At 47.4% G+C, this 24,084-nt stretch overlaps 1 protein-coding gene across 2 annotated transcripts; it reads right to left on the bottom strand.

The window, feature by feature from the left end:
• Window positions 1-7,132: 7,132 nt before the first annotated feature.
• Window positions 7,133-23,354, bottom strand: IKZF5 (IKAROS family zinc finger 5). Of its 2 annotated transcripts, none has more exons than XM_032962566.2 (4): window positions 23,172-23,354; window positions 19,835-20,040; window positions 19,119-19,289; window positions 7,133-16,166 (listed from the first exon to the last, which is right to left on the bottom strand). In XM_032962566.2, the coding sequence occupies exons 2-4, from the start codon at window positions 20,010-20,012 to the stop codon at window positions 14,794-14,796; spliced, it is 1,722 nt and encodes a 573-aa protein (XP_032818457.1). In that variant the 5' UTR covers window positions 20,013-20,040; window positions 23,172-23,354; the 3' UTR covers window positions 7,133-14,793. The 2 variants fall into 2 exon arrangements, with proteins under 2 accessions (XP_032818457.1, XP_032818456.1); XM_032962565.2 differs by having other exon boundaries at window positions 23,165-23,353.
• Window positions 23,355-24,084: the final 730 nt, after the last annotated feature.

The following is a 24,084-nucleotide window of genomic DNA, read 5'->3' as shown; positions in this document are numbered from 1 at the left end:
CGAGTAATTGCCACATAATTGGTCACTGGGGAGCGTGATGCGGGAGGCTGGCGGAAGGGGGCATATGAGAATGAGTCACCCCGGCATTGGGTGAAGCACGTGATGGACCAGGGTGAGGAATGTGGGGGAAAGGTGACCGAGGGGACACGGAAAGAGTAGCTAGGAATCGTCTAGAGCAGTGGTTCTTAACCTTGTTGGAGGTACCGAACCCCACCAGTTTCATATGCGCATTCACCGAACCCCTCTTTAGTGAAAAATAAAATGTGATTTTTTTTAAATTCAAGACATAGATATGTTTTTTACTGGTACACAAAATGAGCCGTGCATGAACATTACCTTGTTCAAAGAATAAAACCAACACAATGCATAAACTCACAACAAATTACATACCTGGAAATCAATGTGACTTCTGCTGTTGCCTTTGAGAGATCAGTTCAGATATGCGTGGCTTCACCTTGGCAAGTGCCACTCTCATGTCATTTTCACAGCAAAGTCTGTTCCTTTTCTTCGTTTTTATGTCCAGCATCCTCGAAAAGGATTGCTCACAAAGATATGTTGTAACAAATGGTATAAAAAAATCCAGGGCTTTCTTAGCAATAACTGGATACTTGTTCATTTGTCGACACCAAAACGTTGAGAGCGTTGTTGTTCTGAAGAGTTGCTGTTGAACCTGGCTCTGCTGAATTTCAATAATTTCGTCGAGGAATTCATCATTGACATCTGCTGTTTCAACAGCAAACGTGAACGGCTGTCTCACCCATGCTGGATATGACTCTCTTGTAGGGAAATATCCGTCGAGAGACTTTGCAAGCTCATCTAAGTGCGTGGCAATTGTTTGCTTCAGTTCCGTGGATACAGAAATATCTCCGATTCCAGACACATCTTCGATCTTACTTGCACAGTCGTCCAGAAGCGGGAAGTTTGCGAAGTTATTGTTCTCTGTTCGTCGTTTCCATAACGGTAGCTTTTTTTGAAAAGCCTTCAGGTGTTCTTCCGCTTCCATGATATTGACTCCACCACCCTGCATCTGCTGATTGAGATGATTGAGAGCTGCGAATATATCAGCCATGTACGCTAAAATGAGAATGAACTCAGGATTTTTGAAGCAATCTGCATGGCAGTGTTGGTGCTCTTGCAAAAACAGGGCTAATTCCACACGCATGGCAAAAACACGATTCAGCACCTGTCCCCGGGATAACCACCGAATATTAGAATGGAGCTGAAGTACCTCAAATTCAGAGCCCATTTCTTTACACAGCTCACTGAAGATGCGGTGCCTCAGAGCACTTTTTCGCACATAGTTCACACATTCCACCACAGTTTTTAATACTTCTGCCATTTTTGGAGGTAAGGTTTTTGTTGCCAACGCATGCCTGTGCAGAATACAATGAGTCACAATGATGTGTGGTGCATCGGCCTTTACTAGCGCACCAAAACCAGACTTTCTTCCCAGCATGACTGGAGCTCCGTCCGTACAAACTGCAGAAACCATATCCCATGAAAGATTGTTGTCTCTGAAGAAGTCATCCACAAGCTTCTTCACATCGGCTGCCTTCGTTGTTGTTGTAAGAGGCTTACAAAATAAAAACTCTTCTTTATCATGTCGTCTTTCACATAGCGTACAAAAACAGCAAGCTGGCTTAGATCAGAAACGTCTGTGGTTTCGTCGAGTTGAAGGCTGAATTTTGCCGGGCTTGAAATCAGATCCGCGACTACTTGAGCCAAGATGTCTTTACTCATGTCTTCTATTCTGTCACTGACGGTGTCATTTGAAAGGGGAATTTGGGATAATTTACCTTCGGCTGCTGTTCCGAGTATCAGATTCGCCATCTTTAATGCAGCTGGTTTCACAAGTGTTTCACCAATGGTGTGTGGCTTGCCCTGCTTTGCGATCAGGTAAGCAACTTCGTACGATGCTGTCAGGATCGGTTTGTTAACAGGTACAAATCCAAGAGCAGGCAGAGTGGCCCTTTCATCGAATCTGGCTCTCTTCACCCTGAATTCAGCAAGTGTTGTGTTCTTGTATTCCCCGTCTCCATGCAGCTTCAAGAAGTGTTCCTTTAGTTTTGCCGGTGCAAGACTAGAGTTGCTCAACTTGGCGTTGCAAATCATGCAGATAGGACGCTCACTCCCATCACGTTCCGTGATACATGAGAATCCATGTTGTACATATTCGTCCGACCACTTTCTTCTTTTGCCCGACATAGTTAGTATGGATAAAATATTAAAGAAATCACACGACGTACGACAACAACAGTCACACGTTGACTACTGAGTACGCACTAAATTCCCCGCAGCGCTGATTGGCCAAGCAGTGTAGCATGATCATCTGCAGCCAGTGATGGCCAAGCGGGCCGTGTGTGTCATCACAAATTTACACAATAATTCAAGTGTGTCCGGACCTCCGTGGCGGGGGCTCTACCGAACCCCTGAGATCGACTCACCGAACCCCTGGGGTTCGATCGAATCTAGGTTAAGAACCACTGGTCTAGAGAGTTCCCGAAGGGGGCGTGGTTAAGGGCGGAGCCGGGCAGGTGGGAGGTGCAAGGTAGTCTGGAACCTTCGGGAATGTTCCAGAGTGAGGCGCGGCCGAGGGTGAAGCCAGGCCACGCTGAGGGGAATAAAAGGGAAGCCCTGATCGAATATCGGGGCTGTCTGCAGGTGAAGTGGAACCCAAGTGCTACGTCTTTGTCTTCGTCTCCGTCTCTGTCTCCGACGTTGTGGGTCAGACAGCACGTTAGCTGTTCTGACCCGGTTATAGTTACCCCGTCTGCGCAAGAGATAGGTGTGTTATAGTCCCGTGTGTAACGAGTGTAAGAGTTAGGTGCATGGCAGTCCCGTGTGTAACGGTGTTATGTAGTGTAGAATAAACGTTGTTGCCTCCTAAATAATGTCTCTGAAGTGACTCACTGCACATGTAAGAACCATAAAAATACTACGCGCTATCTGCTTCACAGTGGGCTTCAAGGATTCCGTGACGTCATTCACATGGGTGGGCCTTGACTTTGGGGGCAAGACGTTTATTCTATGACCACAACGGGGTACCTACATAAACGTAACAACAGGATAACTAGATTCTAAGCTTTCGTGACTGCAGAAATTACTCTTTGGGTCTTTCAATAAAGTCACGTAGAAAGAAAATGTATTAACTAATAATAGAATACGACGTTTCGATTGCAACACAAGCAACCATCATCAAGTAAGAATGAATGAGAAAACAAACATAGTAAACTTAGAAATATAATGCAATACAACACAGAGAGTCAGCTAACACAATAGTCAGCACAATACCTGGTTGATTACATTCTTCCAAAGATTGCTAAATTTAAGAGAGAGACCTGATGATGGTGGCTTGTGTTGCAATCGAAACGTCGTATTCTATTATTATTTAATACATTTTATTTCTACGTGACTTTATCGAAAGACCCAAAGAGTAACAGGATCACTATATAGCGATAACTACCACGGGGTAACTACATAACCGGGTCAGGTCAGTTAACGCCCTGCCTGACCCACAATGCCGAGCGTGAAGACCGAAGACTGAAGAAGGAAGAGCGAATACCGAAGAAACGTAGGACGGCGGGTTCCATTCCAGTAGACAGCCCGGATCGGACCACGGGACCTCCCTTTTATGCCCCTCAGCGTGGCCCGACTCCGCCTCGACTCTGGGCCATACATCACATGTCCCTTCTGTCACCTTTGGCCCACATCCTTACCCTGCCCTGTCACGTGCCCTTGCCAGCCAATCAGGCTGCTACGTCCTCACATGCTCTCTCTCTCTCTGCACGCTGCTAGAACCATGCTCCTTAGGGACCATTTACCATGGCATAGCACACCCTGCTGGCAGAGAGGGCTACTTACACTCCAGTTCTCATCTATAAGTAACTCGTGCTGTGTGCCTTAGTGACCCAATTTACGTCACTACATATCCATAAACACTTGTACTATAGTCATTCTATATTTGTGTAATATAGTTGTTTCTGTAGCTTTATTTTGTAATTTGTGCACTGACCAATTTGAAAAGTCATCTGCCTGAGCCGATTTGCTCTGCAGGGAATTTAATGATTTGCTTTGATTTAACGTTGATTTTTGTTTTGCTTTTGTCTATTGGTAACCCAGGTCACTTGGAAATTAGACTATCCTGGTCTCTTTAGTACTCAACTGGTTAAACAACATATTTTACCTCGGCGTCACTCTAGACTCCACTTATTCTTCGATTGCCACACCAACTACATAAGCACATCTTGTAATTACCAACTCATTTACGTTCACTCATCACCACCAGAATCGCCAATAGCCTTGCCTACAGCATAGTCGAGTCTCGCCTTGGCGATTGCAACTATATCCCTGTTCGATTTGTATGAACCTAAAATTAATTCCAACGCATTCTGTGTGCCCGCTAGGTGTCGGGCCACCAGACACATCCAGTGCGCTTATTTAATCAGACCTGCAACCACATCGACTAGTTATAGGAGAGGCTAGATGAAATTGCCCTGAACTCGCGAATATTGATGCTCAACCTCGCTTCCTCGGACCACCATACATCCTGGTTCGCTCCCCAGGCCTTCAGGGTGGCATCCGTTTACATGGTCACCTGCTTGTGAAAGAACCCTAACTGTAAAATCTCGTTCTTGCACCACCACTGGCAATCTATCCCTACTGAACGCGATAAGGGCACGAACTGGCCTATGTTTGCCGACAGGGGGTCCCAGTGTTCCAGGAAACAATGCTCTTTATGTGAAGGCGGGGCCCACGGGACCATGGCGACTGTCACCGAAATGAATGCACGAAGTCGTGGATTCGATCCTGACCCTGATGCTTATATATTTGGAGCTTGCATGTTCTCAAGCGGATTTTATTCGGGTCCTCCGTTTTTCACCTCCACATTTAGAAACATGCGTATTTGGCTGCCATAAAGGATATAATTTGTTGGAAGAAACGATCTGAGGGGGTTCAGCGATGTGCTGTTTAAACATGCGTGAATTATACTGTTTTGATTTAAAGCTTTGGTGACTGCAGGGATTCATATTCTTGGTTCTTTCGGTAAAGTCACATAGAAGGGAAATAATAAAAATATGTTTTTATTGTCATATTTTTATTATTTTATTGTTTCCCTTCTACGTGACTTTACCGAAAGAACCAAGAATATGAGTTATGCTGTGTAAAACCTGTCGGATGCGTCATCATCCTCAACACAAGGACGTGGCCAAGTCATCATCCTCAATCCCACTGCCTCTGGGCTATCCGAGGCACTGAAACGGCGGTGCGAAGCCAAACACGGAAACAGGTCCCGCGCCTGTGGCCCCTTATAACAGGCCCCGCGCCTGTGGCCCCTTATAACAGGCCCCGCGCCTGTGGCCCCTTATAACAGGCCCCGCGCCTGTGGCCCCTTATAACAGGCCCCGCGCCTGTGGCCCCTTATAACAGGCCCCGCGCCTGTGGCCCCTTATAACAGGCCCCGCGCCTGTGGCCCCTTATAACAGGCCCCGCGCCTGTGGCCCCTTATAACAGGCCCCGCGCCTGTGGCCCCTTATAACAGGCCCCGATGGCACTCGACACGGCCCCCACCCCCTCCCAGTAGCCCGGGTCACCACTGGTGCGCTCGTGCCAGCAGGATCTCCGCCCTGTCCTATTGTGACCCAGAGCTAGCCTCGGCTGACGACAGAGCCCTCGCCAGAGGAGCCATCGCTCGCCCCCTGTGTATGGGGACCGGGAGCTTCCGCGGTCTGCCGATCGGGGAACACTTGGTGCGGGCCCGGAGCACATGCGATTTGTGGCCTGCTGACCGCGTGGTAGCCCTGTCATCGGATATCCCGTGTGCGCAACATGCATGTCATCTTAGTCATAGGAGCTGTGCTGGAGTGCTCCCGGACAGCATTGCTGAGTGGTGCGCAGACTCACGCTCTGCTGCAGTCTGCTGATCTTGCGTGGGCCTGGTGGCCGACCCACTGGCAACGGCCACTGCACGGTCCCTCTCCCCCCCAGGGTAAGGGTGAACAGCCCGAGACTGGGACCCCACGCTCCGAGCTCAATGTGAGCTGGGTGGCACTGGCCTCCTCTCCACTGCAGCTCCTCTCCACCGATGGTGATTTTATGCCACGCAAGGCGATTTTGTGCCACGTGTGTAACCTCTTGGCTGGATGGCAATACCCTGTGCATTGCACGCAGTGCTACCGTCTCCGTCGTGCGCTACGCCACGACAGTGAAGCAGTGTCCATGGAGGTCTCGTGCTCACAAGGGTTGAACCATAGATGCGACACCAGCTCTTGCCGTCAACGCTATTTGGCCGCGACTCTTCATTATTAGAACTTACTCGGTGACCGTGCCCAAAAAAGAAACCTACTCGGCTATATAAATTAAATATTATCACTAAGACGACAATGAAGATTCTAAGATACTGCTCCGACAGTAAATAATCACTCCTTTTATCTATCTAGGCAGGAGCTCAAGGTGAGCCATGCACTGCCACGAGCATCCAGAACGGAACTGAGGAGGTCGGGTAGTCATGTGCGGGGAGTGTGGGACCGTCCACTCTGCCCCAAGGGGAGTGGCAGGAGCGGTCCATACCTGCCTCCTACCCATTACATCGAGGCAATACCTTTATCTTTACACACTTATTGACAAATATTAGTGTCTGGGTTCTGTGCTGCTGCAGAGGAACGAGTTTGCTAAGTACCTTATTTCAGAAGATGACTAATTACCAATTCGGACCCAGGATTCTACTTAGCTTGGTTCCATGCCTCAGTCATGGTCATTTATGAACGTGAAATACTGTGTGCATTATAACGTGCACAATTAGTATATAACGTACTCGGCGGAATCCAGAGGTCGTGGGTTGAATTCCATCTTCCGGTACGGAAGTTGATACAATGGGGCAATTTTCTCAAATCCCCTTCCCGCTGCCGCATCTGTCCATCAGACAATATATATGGGTTCACCAATTAGTTCATTGGCAGGTTGCGTGTACGGAGGTAGAGTGTGGGTACGGCCTCCTTTTCCAACACATCTAGTCAATGTGGAAGACCAGAAGGAGTTTGAGCAGATCGCAGGACCACACCTTTACTTTTTATGAACATACCTATGCCTATGCCCTAAGAGTCACGAAACCAATGTTGATTTGCCACAGAACTCGTTTTCAGAGCAGCAATAATTTTAATACGATACCAACAACGCACAACTGCTCAGGCATAGCCACAGCACAACGATGCTGTCTCGTGCAACTTCATGAGCTGCGTGTTCAGCACCACTTTAAATTCGTGTGGATCGTTGACCAGCGTTACACATCCGCATTCCGAGACTTTACGAAACAAGAAAACTGAAAACATAAACCAGATAGACTCAACACGTACAGTTTCGCAGCCAATTTTATGGTTCATAATTAATTTTGGGATCATAATTGATCAACTCACTGGTGAGCTGAAACAACAATAGCAAGTTAAACACTTGTACACGTTCATAATAAAGGTTTTTATTCATAATAAAAAACCTTTATGGTGAATAATATTGGCTATGTTGGGTGGTGGAGGGTCTTATGACATAAATTTGACCAGATCATTGTGGCCTCACTCAAAAAACAATTAGAAATTATAAACCAGATAGAAACCATTCCTGTGTATGATAAAGCAACAGCAGAAGTAGCGAGAGCTGGAGAATGGCAGAAGGCGCCAACATGTTTCACTCTCACTGCGGTTACTTTTGGATTAATTCGTGCATGGCTACCAAGTACTCAAAATGTATTTACTAGCACAGGTACCACTTATACACATGTAAAAGTTATTTGAAGTTATAAATCTGCCGTCAAAAAATGTAAATGCAAATTCATTGAAGTTTAATTTCGAAATTATGATTAACGAAGAATTCTCAAAATCAACAAAAAAATACTAGGCGAAGACCCCGGGGCCAGCCCGGGACACGCTGGCGGGACTCCGTCGCTCAACTGGCCTGGGAACGCCTGGGAATTCCCCAGGAAGAGCTGGAGTCTGTCGCCAGGGAAAGGGAGGTCTGGATCGCCACGACTCAACATGCTGCCAAAGCGACCTTCACCAGGACAAGCGGATTGAGAAACAAACGAACAAAAATCCGTTCAACAATTAATTTAATTATTCAGCCATTTGTAACTATTCATGTGGATTGTCTAATTTAAACAATGCTACGTAAAATAAAATAACGTGTTTTTTTGTGAATTACACCAGAATTAAAAACCTAAAACACGGTTATGTGTGATTGTCTTCACATGCTTCTTTAATTCAAACTCTACGCCAAACCCCTTCAGCTATACATTTAACCAAAATTGGACATCAGTGATTATTGTGAAATTAAACATAATTCCTGGAGACTAAAATAATATTTTTTATATACATTTGAATGAATAGTTGTGGAATTGATTAACGGACATTTGTTAATTCGAAAATGGGTTCGTTTAAGTCAGAGGATGGGTGGGAGATTATTGTTTCAAAAGATTTTGGGTTCATAAGAAAACATTGTGGAGTGACCATCTGGAACAAGATCAATGTATTATAAAACCACACTCAAACAAGTGGTTAAAAGTTTCCTCGTCTTCTGCAAATGAGTCTGCTTATTAAAAGTATTCATTAAATGATGTCATTTATGTTCTCCCCCTCAGCTGTATGGATTTTCTATGGTTTTCTCCCATAGCTAAGCACGTAGAATGTCATTGGTATTGGCCAATCATGTCAATTCAGGACCCTCATTCATTTCATGTCCATCAAACCAACTTCGATAAATCATGACTATTTATTGGGGACACAAACTCGCACACGGTCAGTACTGATGCTTAAATCAGCAGCTGCTGTCCATCGCTCCTCTTGACATATAATGCTGGAGCTCTTGAGTGAGGCATAGTCTTTGTGCTTTTCCAAGGTAAATATCATAGTATTTTATATATGAGCTCTAACAAACCACAAGAGCTGAAATTATGACAGTGTTTTGGTGAAATTTGACCAATCGCAAGCGATGACCTCGCTTCCCTAAACGGGAGCACTTCCGATGCTGGTACTAGAGTGGAGGCACATGTTAGAATAGGTCAATGGGGGGCCGGGCGAGCGCATTCAGCCCACACAGGCAGAACAGATTGCATCATTTAAGGGTCACGTAATGCATAGCTTTCCTGATTTTCTGGCTTCATGACATGAAGAACCTTGAGCTGTTGCAAGAAAAACATCGCATCTGCTAAATTTGGTTGTAAAATATTGTTCTTTAACTCACTGGTGAGTTTCTTTAACTCAATGGTGAGCTGAAACAATAACTGCAGAGTTAAACGCTCGTGCAAGTGAACATTACATTTGTTTAGGTATGTCGGGTGGTTAAGGGGATACGAACATTTTTTTTTACCTATTACATGACCTAACCTCAAACATTAATCAAGGATCATATTGGCTGCAAAAAACTACATTTTAAGTGTTAATAAGTTAACGCTATTGAGCCAATAACTCAATATATTCTATAGCACATCAAAAAATACTTCTGAAAAACATTTCGATGTGTATACTCAATGGGCAAATACAACACTGTATCCATTGCCTCGATGCTCAAGAGCATTAAATCACTTTGACTGCAAGGAGTGTAACAGTCACTCTCCACCACGCAACGGCCTTCAACATGGCCAAGGTTACGAACCAGTTTACCGGTATAACGCATCGGGAACTACCAATACTCCAATGGTCAGTTCTATGATCCAGGTTTCAAATCAACCACATTTTTGTCAGATCGCAACACTAAGAGATAATACTCTGGGTGCGTGAAGTTTAAAAATTATGGAGACCCCCATTTTAAAAATTATGCAACTTGCAAGATCTTCACTGCAGACTGAACCAAAAACAATACTCCGTCCCCAGGTGGGAAAGCATTGTAGCCGAGTAAATGCACAATGCCTTGCTTATACTTATGTTATCGAGAACATCATAATGACGTGGCGCTGCCACAATCTGTGACAAGAATATGGCCAATTGTGTATCTCCGTGTATCTTGTGTATCTCCGTGAAGTTTGTCTGTATCTCTGTATTCGTGTCTTTGTGTGAACCTCCAGGTCTGTCTCTACGAGTGTCTCCATATCTCTGCGTCTCTGTGAGTGTATTTGGGTGTCTGTCTCAATGTCGGAGCGCCAATACAATTGGGTCTGTAATTGCATGACCTGTATAATATTGTGGGTCTGTGTATGCATGACCTAATATTCTGTGGGTTTGTGTATTCGTGGCCGAGTCAGTGTGTTTCCGTCTGTGTTTGAGTGTATTCGGGTCTGTTTGTGTTTCCATATCTGTGAGAGTGTTCGAGTCTATATGTCCGGTCGACTGATTATGGCTCCAGTCATAATTAAGGGTGGCCAGTCCTCCACTCGAGGCAAGAAACTGCTAAACAGGGAGTCACTTTGCTTCAGAGCAAAAGGATGACGGAGGTGTGGGAGCGTGGAGGCGTGGTGTGGGAAGCTGCGAGTCCCAGGATATTGTGGCGATAAATAGTTGTGGTAATAAACAAGTTGTGGTGGTAGCCTATACTCCCACCAAAAACGAAAATCATTGGAGGGATGCAGACAAGGGCGATGAGTCGGATGCATGCTCTGATCTCCTATCCCAAGTGCTGGCTAAAGTGGCTTCTCGAGATATAGTCATCTTATTGGAAGAATGTAATGCCCGAGTGGGTTATGATGCAGGCACGTGGGCCAAAGAACTGGAAGGCATAGGCCAGATTAGCTCAATAACGGTCGGAGGCTGCTAGACTTATGTGCGAGTCATGGGCTTGTAATTACCAAAACACTGTTCCACACATCGGTGCATCCACACATCATGGATACACGCCGGGTCCAAGGAAACACATTTGCTGGACTAAATAGTTACGGAGCAGTGAATACAGGCACATGTCCTTGACACCAGGACATATCGTGGAGCTGATCTACCCACTGAACATCGACTTGTCAACTGTAAGATGCGCCTGCCATTCTGGGGTGGTGGGCATCCACATAGGACCACATTCAAACCCGCAATAGCCTGATCTTGGCTAGCTGATGAAAGTTGCAATATTTTCATCGTGTCCAAATGGGGTTTCATCCCTATCGCCTGATGCCGTGAGGAAATGGCTGCATTGGGGATGCGGTCCAAATCTCCCCAGAGACCCTGGCTGAGAGGTGATGTTCCGGCTAGCTGAGAAAAAACGACAGGCCCACTCCCACCATCCCCAACATCCCACGTCCAAGAGTGAGGTTTACCACAACCTTTGCGCAGGGGTTCGGAAAGCAGTTCGGCAATGCAAGGATGAGTGGTGGTCACGGGTTGCTGAGATGGAAAATGCTTCAGTCATGCAAAACCACAAGGAACTTTATAATTCCATAAAAAGCTATCAGCAAATCCGACACCTATTACTGTCCTTAAGGAGGAAAGTGGTTAATCTCAGACCCCCGAGGAACAGGTTTGCGGAGAATGTCTTGAGGGAGGGGAAACCAATCAGATCAGATATGGTACATGGTCGTGTTGACCCTGCTGGGGCCTTCTGTGCCTCAAATTTCGGAGGAAGTAGCTGGGGTTCTTGGCTAATGTGCCATCTGTTTAGGAAGTGCGAAAGGCAATCCAGAGCCTCAGACAAAGTCAAGTGCCGGGCAGAGATGACTTTTCAGAGATGACTTTCCAAGCGAACTGCCGAGGGTGGTGTTTGCGTGCTGGCTGCCCTTCGTAACATTACAGTTGTCTGGACCACAGGACAGGTTACGTAGGATTAGAATTATGCCCTGATTGTCCCCATTTTTAAAAAGGGGGACACGCACAGACTTTAACTTTCGGGGCATCTCCCTGAACGTGCCGGGAAAGGTATTGGTAAGGATACATCATGGGATTTCCTTTGCCAATATCAAAATATGGGAATAGGTTTTCCCCTTTTTCTGGCAACAAAACAGGCGTTAAGATGTTAAAACACCAAACTGAAACCTTTTACAAGGAATGATGTCTGCATTAACCACAATACTTGTGGTCAAAATGCAAACAAAAACATACTGATAGTATATGCATTACATTTTGATTTAAAGATTTCGTGACTGCAGTGATTCATATTCTTGGTTCTTTCGGTAAAGTCACGTTGAAGGGAAACAATAAAATATGTATAAAACAATACAATTCTCACGACGTTTCGACCGCAACACAAGCAGTCATCATCAGGTGTGAAAACCAACGGCAAGAACATTGGTTTTCACACCTGATGACTGCTTGTGTTGCAGTCGAAACGTCGTGAGAATTTTATTGTTTTATATATTGTATTATTTTGTTTCCCTTCAACGTGCCTTTACCGAAAGAACCAAGAATATAGTCTATGCATTGTCTTTGAAACTGATTGGTCCACGCCTTTTGGCGTCCTGTGATCTAACACCGTTTGAGGCTAGTTTCCGTATTTGGGTCGTGTGCTTTGCGACCAGCTCTGGTTTGGTGGCAGAAGTCTCACTCCGAATCAGCAGAGCGGCATTATGTTTTCATCAGCGGGATAACGCTGTGTGGAAGCTACCTGGTCTATTGCTCAACACGAAGCTGCAGGTCTTCTCGGCCAGTTATGCCATTCCGTATCTATGCTTACGAAACGTGGACACCTGGAATGGAACATCTGCGCCGTTTAGAAACATTCGGGCTGGCCCGGATTTAACCAGGCTGGATTGTGTAAACTCACAATTCTTGAGAGATCTGAAGGCTGCATTGGCTGGGTCATATACCCCCGCATGCCCAGCCACCGCTTGCCCAAGCAGCTTGTTGAATCGGATACAGGCTAACCGGATATGGCATTGGATAGAGAAGAGATGGACTGTGGTAAAGGGTGAAATGGAGCTTAGTGGACTTGAGGAAGACTATTACAAGCAGAGTCAAGATCGGCCTCTATGGAGGAGGGTCAGTTATCCTCCAACAACAGCAGAGGGCAGAGGAGCGACATTCACAACGAGCGGAGCGACATAAAAATTAGCGGAGCGGCGAGTGGCTAAAAAACAGCAAGTTGACACTGTAGGGAGCACAGGTGGTGTATCTGCCCCTCATCTCAGTCAACCAACGGCACCTGGGTCTTTCCTGTGACCTGCCAGCCAGCCTTCGACACTTCGCGTGACCTCAAACTTCACCTAGCCTGGCACAATCAGCGGGGTGACGTCACCACGACTCAGTGGCGATTGGCAGCTGTTGTTTCCATGACTCTGTGGGTCTGTCTCTCCGTGTCTGTCATCATATCTGTCTGTGTTTGAGTGTATTTGTCTGTGTGGTCTTCACAGGTGCTACTCGCTAACAGCACTTTCCCCAAAAGTCTGTTTAGGCTATATGGGGGATCTGTGTTTGTTGCATCTCTGTTTCCGTGTCTGTGTGCCTCTGTCTGCACAACTGTGCATGCACGACCGAAGAAGTTGAGATGTCAAGAGTTGGAGGATGACAGCTATCTGTTGCACTCTGCCATGACCAATGAAGAGAAGAGGGTGGGAGGCTTTCCTCCATTTCTGAAAATACCATAGCATGCCTGTGAATCACTGCAGCATTGGTGCTTCATGGGTTATAAATTCGCCTACAAATGTAATCCAGTGGTGGGTGGGCAGCATGTGAATTCCATCACCATGGTTGCATTATGCAGTTGAATGCCAAACTCAACCACTACTCTGACATCGTGCTCCAACCCTTTTGTATTGTTACGTATGCATACTTACAGAGTGCTATTGGCGTTGGTCAAACATCCCAATATAGGACCAGAGAGCTTGGACAATTATTGGCTTCGGTTCTGGCTGCCTTCCTGCTTCTCTAGATTCCCGTGCCTCTCCATAATCTCTCCTCTCTCTCCCGAAACTGAGCAGATGAAAATTGTGTGCATTACACATTCAAAATAATTTGTGGTTGTTTTGCATTGGTTGTAGGTTTGTTTAGATTAAAAATGACAATGACCGTGCTTCAATATACATGCCTAAGAATACAAACGAAACACTACTTTGGCTGAGACAATACACAGCGTGTAACAAACACTTGCAAAACACTAACTGTAACAAAGAGGCTGCGACTCCCAGCCTGTGACTAAAGGCCTCCGTGTCACTACTGAATGTTTTGTTACAAACATTAAAAAAACTCATCAATTTTTAACCCTACACACTACACTACATGTAAACATTGTATGCATTGGCATTGTTGGTAAATATATTACACAATGTCAACGTTACACCAGTGCTTTCTAAAGCTCAATGTAGTATTTCTGCTAACAGCAGTTTATAGCCAAGAACCAGCTGAGGAATCGAAGTTGTAATCTCAATAAATAATGAAGACAATATGCCTCCTTCACATATCCGTCTTTCCAGATGAAAAATCCAAGTATTTGTTTACACATTTTCCACATGGCCTTCTGGGAGACCATATTCACAGCATTGGTTCAACATAAGCAAACGATGGGCTGGTTTCAACATTTAGTGTCTCATCAGCAAGCTTAGAACACATTGGCATAACGTGCTTGCTGTCAGGCGTATAGGCAAGGACCCTTTCTGTTAGATATGGGTCCTACTTCGATGCAAACCATACAATATGCAACAATCATTAGCTTGGCAGTTCATCAACATTGGTTCAAGCAAGCTCGACTGCTGATGAGACAATGTAAAAACCAGTCTGGAGTATGCATGTGTTGGATATATGCTCCTGAAATTATGGACTCCTAGAAGGAAGGTCGTGTGGCTGATGGGATGTGTAAAGAAAACTTGAATTTGTATGTGGAGGGACATATGTATCGTATTGGTGTATTGCCTGCTTATTTATTTTTATTACTTTTATAATCTCAATGTTCCCTTGACGTACATCTTCAGCGCTTGTGCTGCCCTCGTGCGAAGTGACAGCTGAAGTCGTAGCGATCGTGGCAGCAGTAGCCACAAACATTGCACTGGAAGGGGTTCTCATAGCCATGGCAGCCCATGTGAATGGTGTAGAGTATATTGTCTGGGAAGTATATGTCACAGTGAGGGCACTGGTGGGCCTCTGTGTCAGCCTGGTTTGAGAGGGCCGGGGGACCACGCATGGGGGAGAGACGCCCCCCTGGGGGGCAGGAGCCGGGAGTCTGGAGCACGGGCAGGGCGGGTGTGCTCCGGTGGCTTCCCGTGCTGCTCGGTGTGTTGGCTCTCAGACTCATTTCACTGCTGCTCGTCAATCTGATCGGGCTGCACCCACTGGGAGGGTGGTGCCCACTCTCCTGCTTGTTCGGGTACGGCGATGTCTGCCTCGAGGAGGGCTGCGAGTGATGATGCTGCTGCTGGTGGTGGTGGTGCTGGGCTGAGTGATGAGACTGGGGCTCTGGGCTAGAATGAGCTGGAGACTGCTCCTGGGCTAGGCTGATGGATGCAGCGACCACTGGACCGTTTGCAGGCATTTCCAAATTGTGCGCTGCGTAAAGGTGTTCCATTATTTTTCCGTCCCGTTCTTGCAATGCCAATCCATCCTTGTTGCCATCTTCGATGAGCTGTCCGGTTTCGCTGCAGATTATCCCTTGCGTCTCGCTGCAGTCCAGCTCCTCCTGCTCGTTGATCCTCCCCGTCTCGCATATGTTCCCAACGCGACCGCGTTGGTCGGCGTGCGCCGTCTGAGTACCGCGAACTTCACCAGACACCAAGCAGGAAATCTGCCCGGCGAGAGCCGACAACTGGCTAAGCGGCGTCTCCTCACTCATTTCCGGGGCGACGCCGCCGTCGGAGAGAGAACTGTAGTTCCGCATACTCGGAGCCAGGTCATCCCCGTGAAATCTCGCATTGGACTGCGGTGCAATGGAACCGTGGCCCATGCCCACCATGGTCGGTGGGCTCATGTTGAGGCTCAGGCTCGCACGTCGTCCTCCGTAACCGCCTCCACCGTGCTGATGCAAGTTGTACGAAGACGCGGACAACAACGAGCCCGAGTGCCCTGGGTAGGCGTGATGAGCCCTGCGCACGAACGCTGCCCCGAGTCCCAGCAAGCTGCGGCGGTTGGCCAGGATCCCTCGCTGGGCCAGACCCGAGAGGCCAACCAGGCCCGAGGTCTTGTGGCGGCGCCTGCGGTGGTGGGAGAGATTGCTGCGGTCGCTGCAGCGGAACGAGCACAGGTTGCACTTGTAGGGCTTCTCCCCCGTGTGCGAGCGCATGTGCGCCTCCAGGTGGCGCACGTAGGCCGAGGCGAAGGAGCACAGGTGGCAGCGATAAGGCTTCTCTCCTGCGCGAACAAAGCCGACGGTCACAGCAAAGAGAAAGGGTGGGGTAACACGTTCAGTTGGGCGGCAGGGTGGCGTAGTAGTAACATTTGTGCTCGACAAGACGTTCCTGGGTTCGATTCCTTACTCGGGCGACATTCTCCCCATGCATCTGCTTCAGTTTTGGTGACGAGTATCTGGAGGAAAATGACTGTTAACTTCCCCACAAAAGCGGTAATCATTGTATAGACCCCAGAGGGCTTATGGGCTGAATCAACTGCCAATCAGGAATTGAACTTGCAGCCTTCCGATTGAGAGCCGCTTGCTCTACTGCTCAGCCACATGGCCGGTTTAAAACAATGGCACCCACAACAGGGTAGTCGGAGCCTGGGTGATGTGACGATTACTACAGAAAAGGCTCTTGGAGGCCAAAAGCATCGACAAACACTGGGACAGAATGGCTGCACCTGGTGCCTTCTTCCAGCCACCTCCCTATTGTATACAATAAAGATTCAGAATGTATGTATAAGGCAGTCCTCGACTTACAATCATAATTGGTTCCTGGGACTCGTTCCTAAGTCGAACGGTTTGCAAGTAGGGAACACTGTGCTGTATTTAAATACCCCTATGATCAGTGTTTTGAAATGGGTTACAGTTCAACCAAAAAGGGAAGCATTGTTAAACTCATGAGAAGAATTGTTGTAAATTTGCATGTAAGTGTAAAAAAAAAAACTGTATGCTAAATAAAACAAAACAAAGTAACAAATATAAATAAAATCTGTTTATCTTCTTTGGTTCTTTCGGTAAAGTCACGTAGAATGAGAATAAAATAATAAATTGATAAAATAAAATAACACAATAATATTCTCACGACGTTTCGGCCACAACACAAGCAGCCTTCATCAGGTGAAGGGACGAGACTGTCTGGTAGGACAGCGCTGGAGTGAAAGAGCCACGTTCAGATCACGGCCTTTAAGCTGTGTGAGAGGAACAAAGCGCCTTGACAAAGGAATTAGCATATAATTTAGCATTGAAATGGCTGAATGATTAGCTTGTGACTGGTCACAGAAATAGATATGTTAAAAGTTAAAGCATACACAATCGCAGAGGCACCCCTTGTTAAACGAATTAGCATAGAATTTAGCATTGAAATGCATTGAAATGCATTTCAATGCTAATTCCTTTAACAAGGGGTGCCTCTGCGGATGTGTATGCTTTAACTTTTGACATAGCTATTTCTGTGACCAGTCACAAGCTAATCATTCAGCCATTTCAATGCTAAATTATATGCTAATTCCTTTGTCAAGGCGCTTTGTTCCTCTCACACAGCTTAAAGGCCGTGATCTGAACGTGGCTCTTTCACTCCAGCGCTGTCCTACCAGACAGTCTCGTCCCTTCACCTGATGAAGGCCGCTTGTGTTGTGGCCAAAACGTCGTGAGAATATTATTGTGTTATTTTATTTTATCAATTTATTATTTTATTCTCATTCTACGTGACTTTACCGAAAGAACCAAAGAAGATGAATCATTGCAGTCACGAAAGCTTTAAATCGAAAAATCTGTTTAATTTTCACTTACCTTGAGTCCTGATGCTGGCTTACTTATTGGAAGCGGCGCAATGAGTAACCACAATTGCACACACACAAAGACACAGACAGACAAGAAAAAGACACAGACAGACAAGAAAAAGACACACGCAGACAAGACAAACACAGACAAGACAAAGACACAAAGACAGACAAATACACGGGGCACGCGCATGCACGGACACATTACAACGATAACGATCCCCATATAGCCGAAACAGACTGTTGGAGTAAGTGCTGTTCACGAGCTGCACCTATAATAATAATTGACATTTATTTGTAAGACGCCTTCCACTAATGTCCCAAGGCGCCTTGTAAGAATAAGGAATGGCCAAGAGAGCAGAAGCTAAATAGAATAAACTGATTTTTAAAAAATCTGTTTTAAGATGAGATTTAAAAGGCCGGCATGGCACACGAGGGAGTGAGTGGTCAGCAGCATGCCTGGCTGCCTTTGTCTCCCCAGTGGCGATGTTTACACACCGCCAGGTACTCAGCCTCATTTGTGTGTGAAAGTGGTGTAGCTGTTAGCGCGCTGTTAGCACCCTGCACTACGAAAGCGGCAACCCGAGTTCCATTCCCAGCCTCATTTGAGGCTGGGTTGACCTAGGGGAGGCCCAGAACCTGGTCAGATAATCATCTCTGGTGTTGGCCGTGATCGGGAATGGAACTCGGGTTGCCGCTTTCGGAGCGCAGCGCGCTAATAGCTACACACACTTTCACACACAAACACATACCTCTCAGTTCATGTGCAGTAGCAGCACATGAACCGATTTAATCGCTCCGTCTACTCGCTGGCTGCCACTCCGTTATTCTTGACCAGTGGCCATTATCACTTCTAGCCATGACGTGTCCTGCCCAAATCCACTCTTCGCAACAGGTGTGCCCTGGCAAAATCCCAGGTCTGCCGCAGAATTATTGGAATTAGAATATCCAGCCCCCACCTCCCTTCCCCTCATCTCCATTTGATGCAGCACAGCAGCAGAGAGATGTCAGCCCAAACCCCGGCCCATTGAACTCCTTCAGCTGCAGAAGTGTAGATGAGCAAATAGACATGGAGACAAACGCACGGAACACGGAGACAAAAATACAGAGGCACAAATACACTCAACACAGTTGGGCAATTTTTTTGTCACGGAGTATAAGCAAGGGATTTCGAAATCTCTCTCAGCTACAAAGCAGTCCCATCCCATCTGTCCAGGCCCACAGTGATTTTTTTTTGGTTCAGGGTGCTGCGAAGATCGGGCACAAGTGTGTTCCGTAGAATGAGAAAGGTTGAAAAACGCTGCTCTTAACCCACGAGGACAATAACAAGACTACTCGCGGGCAAAGCAGAGTGAGCGGGGCGTGCGCTCTGCGCATGCAGCTGCCATGCTCCGTCGCCGCGCCCACCGGTATGGGTCCTCATGTGTTCCTCGAGCCGCGCCGTGCCCTTGCACGCGTAGTCACAGTACTTGCACTTGAGCTTCCCGTCCTGAGTGCGCTCGTAGCCGTCGAGCGGCAGGCCGAGCCCATCCTCCAGGCAGCCCTCCATCTTGTCCGCCAGGGCTGAGGGATCGCCCACTGCATCACACGAATTGGAATTTGTTTACATTTATAATATGAATAGCAATCTTTGCATTTACATGACGCCTCCTTAAATGCCTCAGTAAACCAAAGCTCCTGACATCACACCTCATCTCATTCCCAGGGGGACCAGCAGTAGTTGCTGTACAGCACAGGATGATGATTCAGTACCGGCCTGCAAGTGGGCATTCGACCACTGGTAGGGGGCGACGATTTCTACGCGTAATGTCAATTGAGTAAATTGCGGTGCCAGTTTTTGGATTACAAAAATTTGGACCACGCTGGCACACAATGGCCTACTCATTTCGACTTTCATCAGGGGATCTGTAATGTCTGCTGTTGGTAGTATTTTGCAGTGAATCTACACCGCAGTAATAACCAGGGCTGCTTGCAGGAATCGAACTATGAACCTCTGCAACAAATGGCGAATGCTATCGCTAGACCACGTCACGGCCCAAAGTTTATAAATTATAGGAAGTGAGGTGAGAAGGAAAGGGAGAACTCCGTAACTCTGTACTCGAGTCCAACCTCAAGATGCTCACCTCCATTGAGAGGCTCTGGATCTGTCTCAGAACCAATGGAACCTGAGATGAGATTGACCTGGTTGGTCTGCTGAGTGAGGTACTCCTGGAAATCTTTGACAAAGTCCTGCGGCGGATCTCCCGTGTCCCCATCCGCCTCCATCTTTACGGTGACGGTGGCAGCCGCCATGTCTGCCATTGTGGAGTGAATCTGTAATGAACACACACTACCACCGCAGCCACCACAACAATGTTTCTATTAAAAAAAAGACTTAACCGGGCATCGCCAATGAGAGAAAATTTACTAGCTGGTATTCAACAAACCTGTGAAATCTGCAAACTATCCTAGCCTGACCTTGTCAATATTGAATATAAAGTCAGTGGTTACCTGCTCTAATGAGCATTGGAGAAATGGTGCTCATGTCCTGATCATAGCTATGAGCTCAAGGTGGGAATTCCACATTACTATGGTTGGAGCTATTCAACCCATAGGACAAGAGGAATAATTTAAATTCAGTGCAGGGAACAGTGTACTGTGAAATATTAAGGAAGCAATCTCCTACACCTTTGTCAATGGCCAATGGAATGTCATCCCACCACTTGAGGTATCCAATTCATTACAGACGGAAGGATTAGCTCTGGAACGAACAAAAAGTGTCAAATGATTTATGCAGATGTTTTATTTTTTTAAATAGTTCTTGGCCACAGAGGTCAGAAATAAACTGCACGATCAAAAATGTAATAGTTAAGCGTGGAATACGTTTTTTTTCAATTCAGCACTTGGAGAAAAGATAGGAAAATTGGGAGGGGAATCCAAAGGGGATGAGTGCAGGGAAAGTGCTTATTGATATGATGCCAATTTGGATATTTTATAATTTAAACAGCGTTTAAACCGGTACCATTGTGTTGTAGCATATAGTATGTTATCAAGCGTATCCTACTCTACCATCACCACTCGCATCGCACTAACCACCCCCACCACAACTCACACCGCACTCTTCTCCACCATCACCACTCACATCACTCTCCACCACCAACTCACACCGCACTCTCCTCCACCATCACCACTCACACCACACTCTCCTCCACCATCACCACTCACACCGCACTCTCCTCCACCACCAACTCACATCACACTCTCCTCCACCATCACCACTCACACCGCACTCTCCACCACCATCACCACTCACATCACACTCTCCACCACCATCACCACTCACACCGCACTCTCCACCACCATCACCACTCACATCACACTCTCCTCCACCATCACCACTCACATCACACTCTCCTCCACCATCACCACTCACACCACACTCTCCACCACCAACTCACACCGCACTCTCCTCCACCATCACCAACTCACACCGCACTCTCCACCACCATCACCACTCACACCGCACTCTCCACCACCATCACCACTCACACCGCACTCTCCTCCACCATCACCAACTCACACCGCACTCTCCACCACCAACTCACACCGCACTCTCCTCCACCATCACCACTCACACCGCACTCTCCTCCACCATCACCAACTCACACCGCACTCTCCACCACCAACTCACACCGCACTCTCCACCACCAACTCACACCGCACTCTCCTCCACCATCACCAACTCACACCGCACTCTCCACCACCAACTCACACCGCACTCTCCTCCACCATCACCACTCACACCGCACTCTCCACCACCATCACTACTCACACCGCACTCTCCTCCACCATCACTACTCACACCGCACTCTTCTCCATCACCACCATGAACACAAACACCACCACCATCATCAACCACCATCACCACCACTCACCTCCAACACCACTCACATCGCACTCTCCACCACCACCACCATCATCACTCACATCGCACTCGCCACCACCATCAAACACCACCACTCACATCGCACTCTCCACCACCATCAAACACCACCACTCACATCGCGCTCTCCACCACCATCACCGCCTCCTCCTCTCGCACTCTCCACTACCATCACCACCACCGTCTCCTCTCACATCGCACTCTCCACCACCATCATCATAACCACCACCACCACCATCATCACCATCATCACCATCACCACCACCATCATCATCACCACCATCACCACCACCACCATCATCATCATCACCATCATCATCATCACCACCACCACCATCATCACCACCATAATCATCATCACCATCACCACCACCATCATCACCACCACCATCATCACCACCATCATCACCATCACCACCATCACCACCATCATCACCACCACCACCATCACCACCACCATCATCACCACCACCATCATCACCATCACCACCACCATGATCATCACCACCATCGCCATCACCAACACCATCACCATCATCATCACTACCATCACCACCACCATCACCACCATCATCATCACCACCACCATCATCACCACCACCATCATCATCACCACCACCACCACCATCATCACCACCACCACCATCATCACCACCATCATCACCACCATCATCATCATCACCACCATCACCACCACCATCACCACCACCATCACCACCACCATCATCACCACCACCATCACCACCATCACCACCACCATCATCATCATCACCACCACCACCACCATCATCACCACCACCACCACCATCATCACCACCACCATCATCATCATCACCACCACCACCACCATCATCACCACCATCACCACCACCATCATCACCACCACCATCATCACTACCATCAACATCACCACCATCACCACCATCATCATCATCACCACCACCATCATCACCACCACCACCATCATCACCACCACCATCATCACCATCACCACCACCATCATCACCATCACCACCACCATTACCACCATCACCATCATCATCACCACCACCACCATCATCATCACCACCATCACCACCATCACTACCACCACCATCATCACCACCATCATCACCATCACTACCATCACCACCACCATCACCATCATCACCATCACTACCACCACCATCATCACCATCATCACCACCATCATCACCATCACCACCATCACTACCACCACCATCATCACCATCACCACCATCATCACTACCATCACCACCACCATCACTACCACCACCATCATCACCATCATCATCACCACCATCATCACCATCACTACCATCACCATCATCAATACCACCATCATCACCACCATCACCACCATCACTACCATCACCACCACTACCATCACTACCACCATCACCACCATCACCATCATCACCATCACCACCATCATCACTACCATCACCACCACTACCATCACTACCACCACCATCATCACCATCACTACCACCACCATCACCACCATCACCACTACCATCACCACCATCACCTCTCACTTGGTCTACGCTCCCCGCTCGCCTCTTTCTCCTGCGCCGGGCCGCGCCTCAGGGTACGCGGTGAATCGCGCCCCGCCTCACGCCGCCTCACGCAGCAGGGTCCGCGATAATTTACTCCACAGAGGCCGACGCCATGCGACTTGACTCACCCCCCCTCCCTTGGCTTAAAGCTTTTATGACTGCACGAATTCATATTCTTTGGGTCTTTCGGTAAAGTCACGTAGATAGGCTACGAGACTTTACCGAAAGACCCAAAGAACATGTTCCCCCCCCCCCCCCCCCAACTTAACTAGGCGAGATGTGAACTCCCTCGCTAGGTGTACAGGAGGTCGTGGGCATCGATCCCGACCCTGACGATGCCTGCTGCTGTGTATTTGGAGTTTGAGTGTCTCTCTCCCCGTGGTCGCGTGGATTTTTTGTCCGGGTCCTCCGGGTTTTCCCTCCGCATTTAGAAACATGCGTTTAGAGTATTTGGCTGCTATAAATGTCTACATAAGCCACTTCGTTGAGCTATCATTTGTGACCAAGTTGCTCTGAAAAATAGCTGTATATCTCAGTGGGGCTTTACCCTGTAAAATTGTTTTTAAATAAATATTAAAGTTTTTAGTTTAGTCGGTAAGGGGCCGTCCATAAATGACGTCGCGATTTTGGACGATTTTGACCCCCCCCCCCTCGTCACACGGCGTCACAAAAAGTCAGATCCCCCAAATATGACGTCACAAAGCTCTGACCCCCCCCCCCCAAAACCATATTTACATTTTGAAAATAAAACATGCTTCAAATCGCTTGAAACTATTGTCATTGTAGTGCGTATTTAATGTGGTGCCGCACTGGTGTTGTAGGAGTGTTGTTATATCAATTAGTCGTGTTATAACATTTTTATACTTATTTAAAGTTGCGCATGTTGATGTGA

Source organism: Petromyzon marinus, chromosome 29 (genome assembly GCF_048934315.1).
Source record: "Petromyzon marinus isolate PM22_M1 ecotype Great Lakes invasive population chromosome 29, UKy_Petmar_22M1.pri1.0, whole genome shotgun sequence".
Lineage (NCBI taxonomy): Eukaryota > Metazoa > Chordata > Hyperoartia > Petromyzontiformes > Petromyzontidae > Petromyzon > Petromyzon marinus.
The sequence above is the reverse complement of the archived record's forward strand: the minus strand, read 5'-3'. Positions and strand labels throughout refer to the sequence as shown.

What these genes read in the sequence shown, in the direction of transcription:
- IKZF5 (XM_032962566.2), bottom strand. Translation starts at nt 20,012, where the DNA reads ATGGCAGACATGGCGGCTGCCACCGTCACCGTAAAGATGGAGGCGGAT. An exon ending in TCCAGAGCCTCTCAATGGAG is followed by an intron (nt 19,290 to 19,834) that starts GTGAGCATCTTG and finishes CGTGTGATGCAG; the next exon opens with TGGGCGATCCCTCAGCCCTG. An exon ending in ACACATGAGGACCCATACCG is followed by an intron (nt 16,167 to 19,118) that starts GTGGGCGCGGCG and finishes TTGTTCGCGCAG; the next exon opens with GAGAGAAGCCTTATCGCTGC.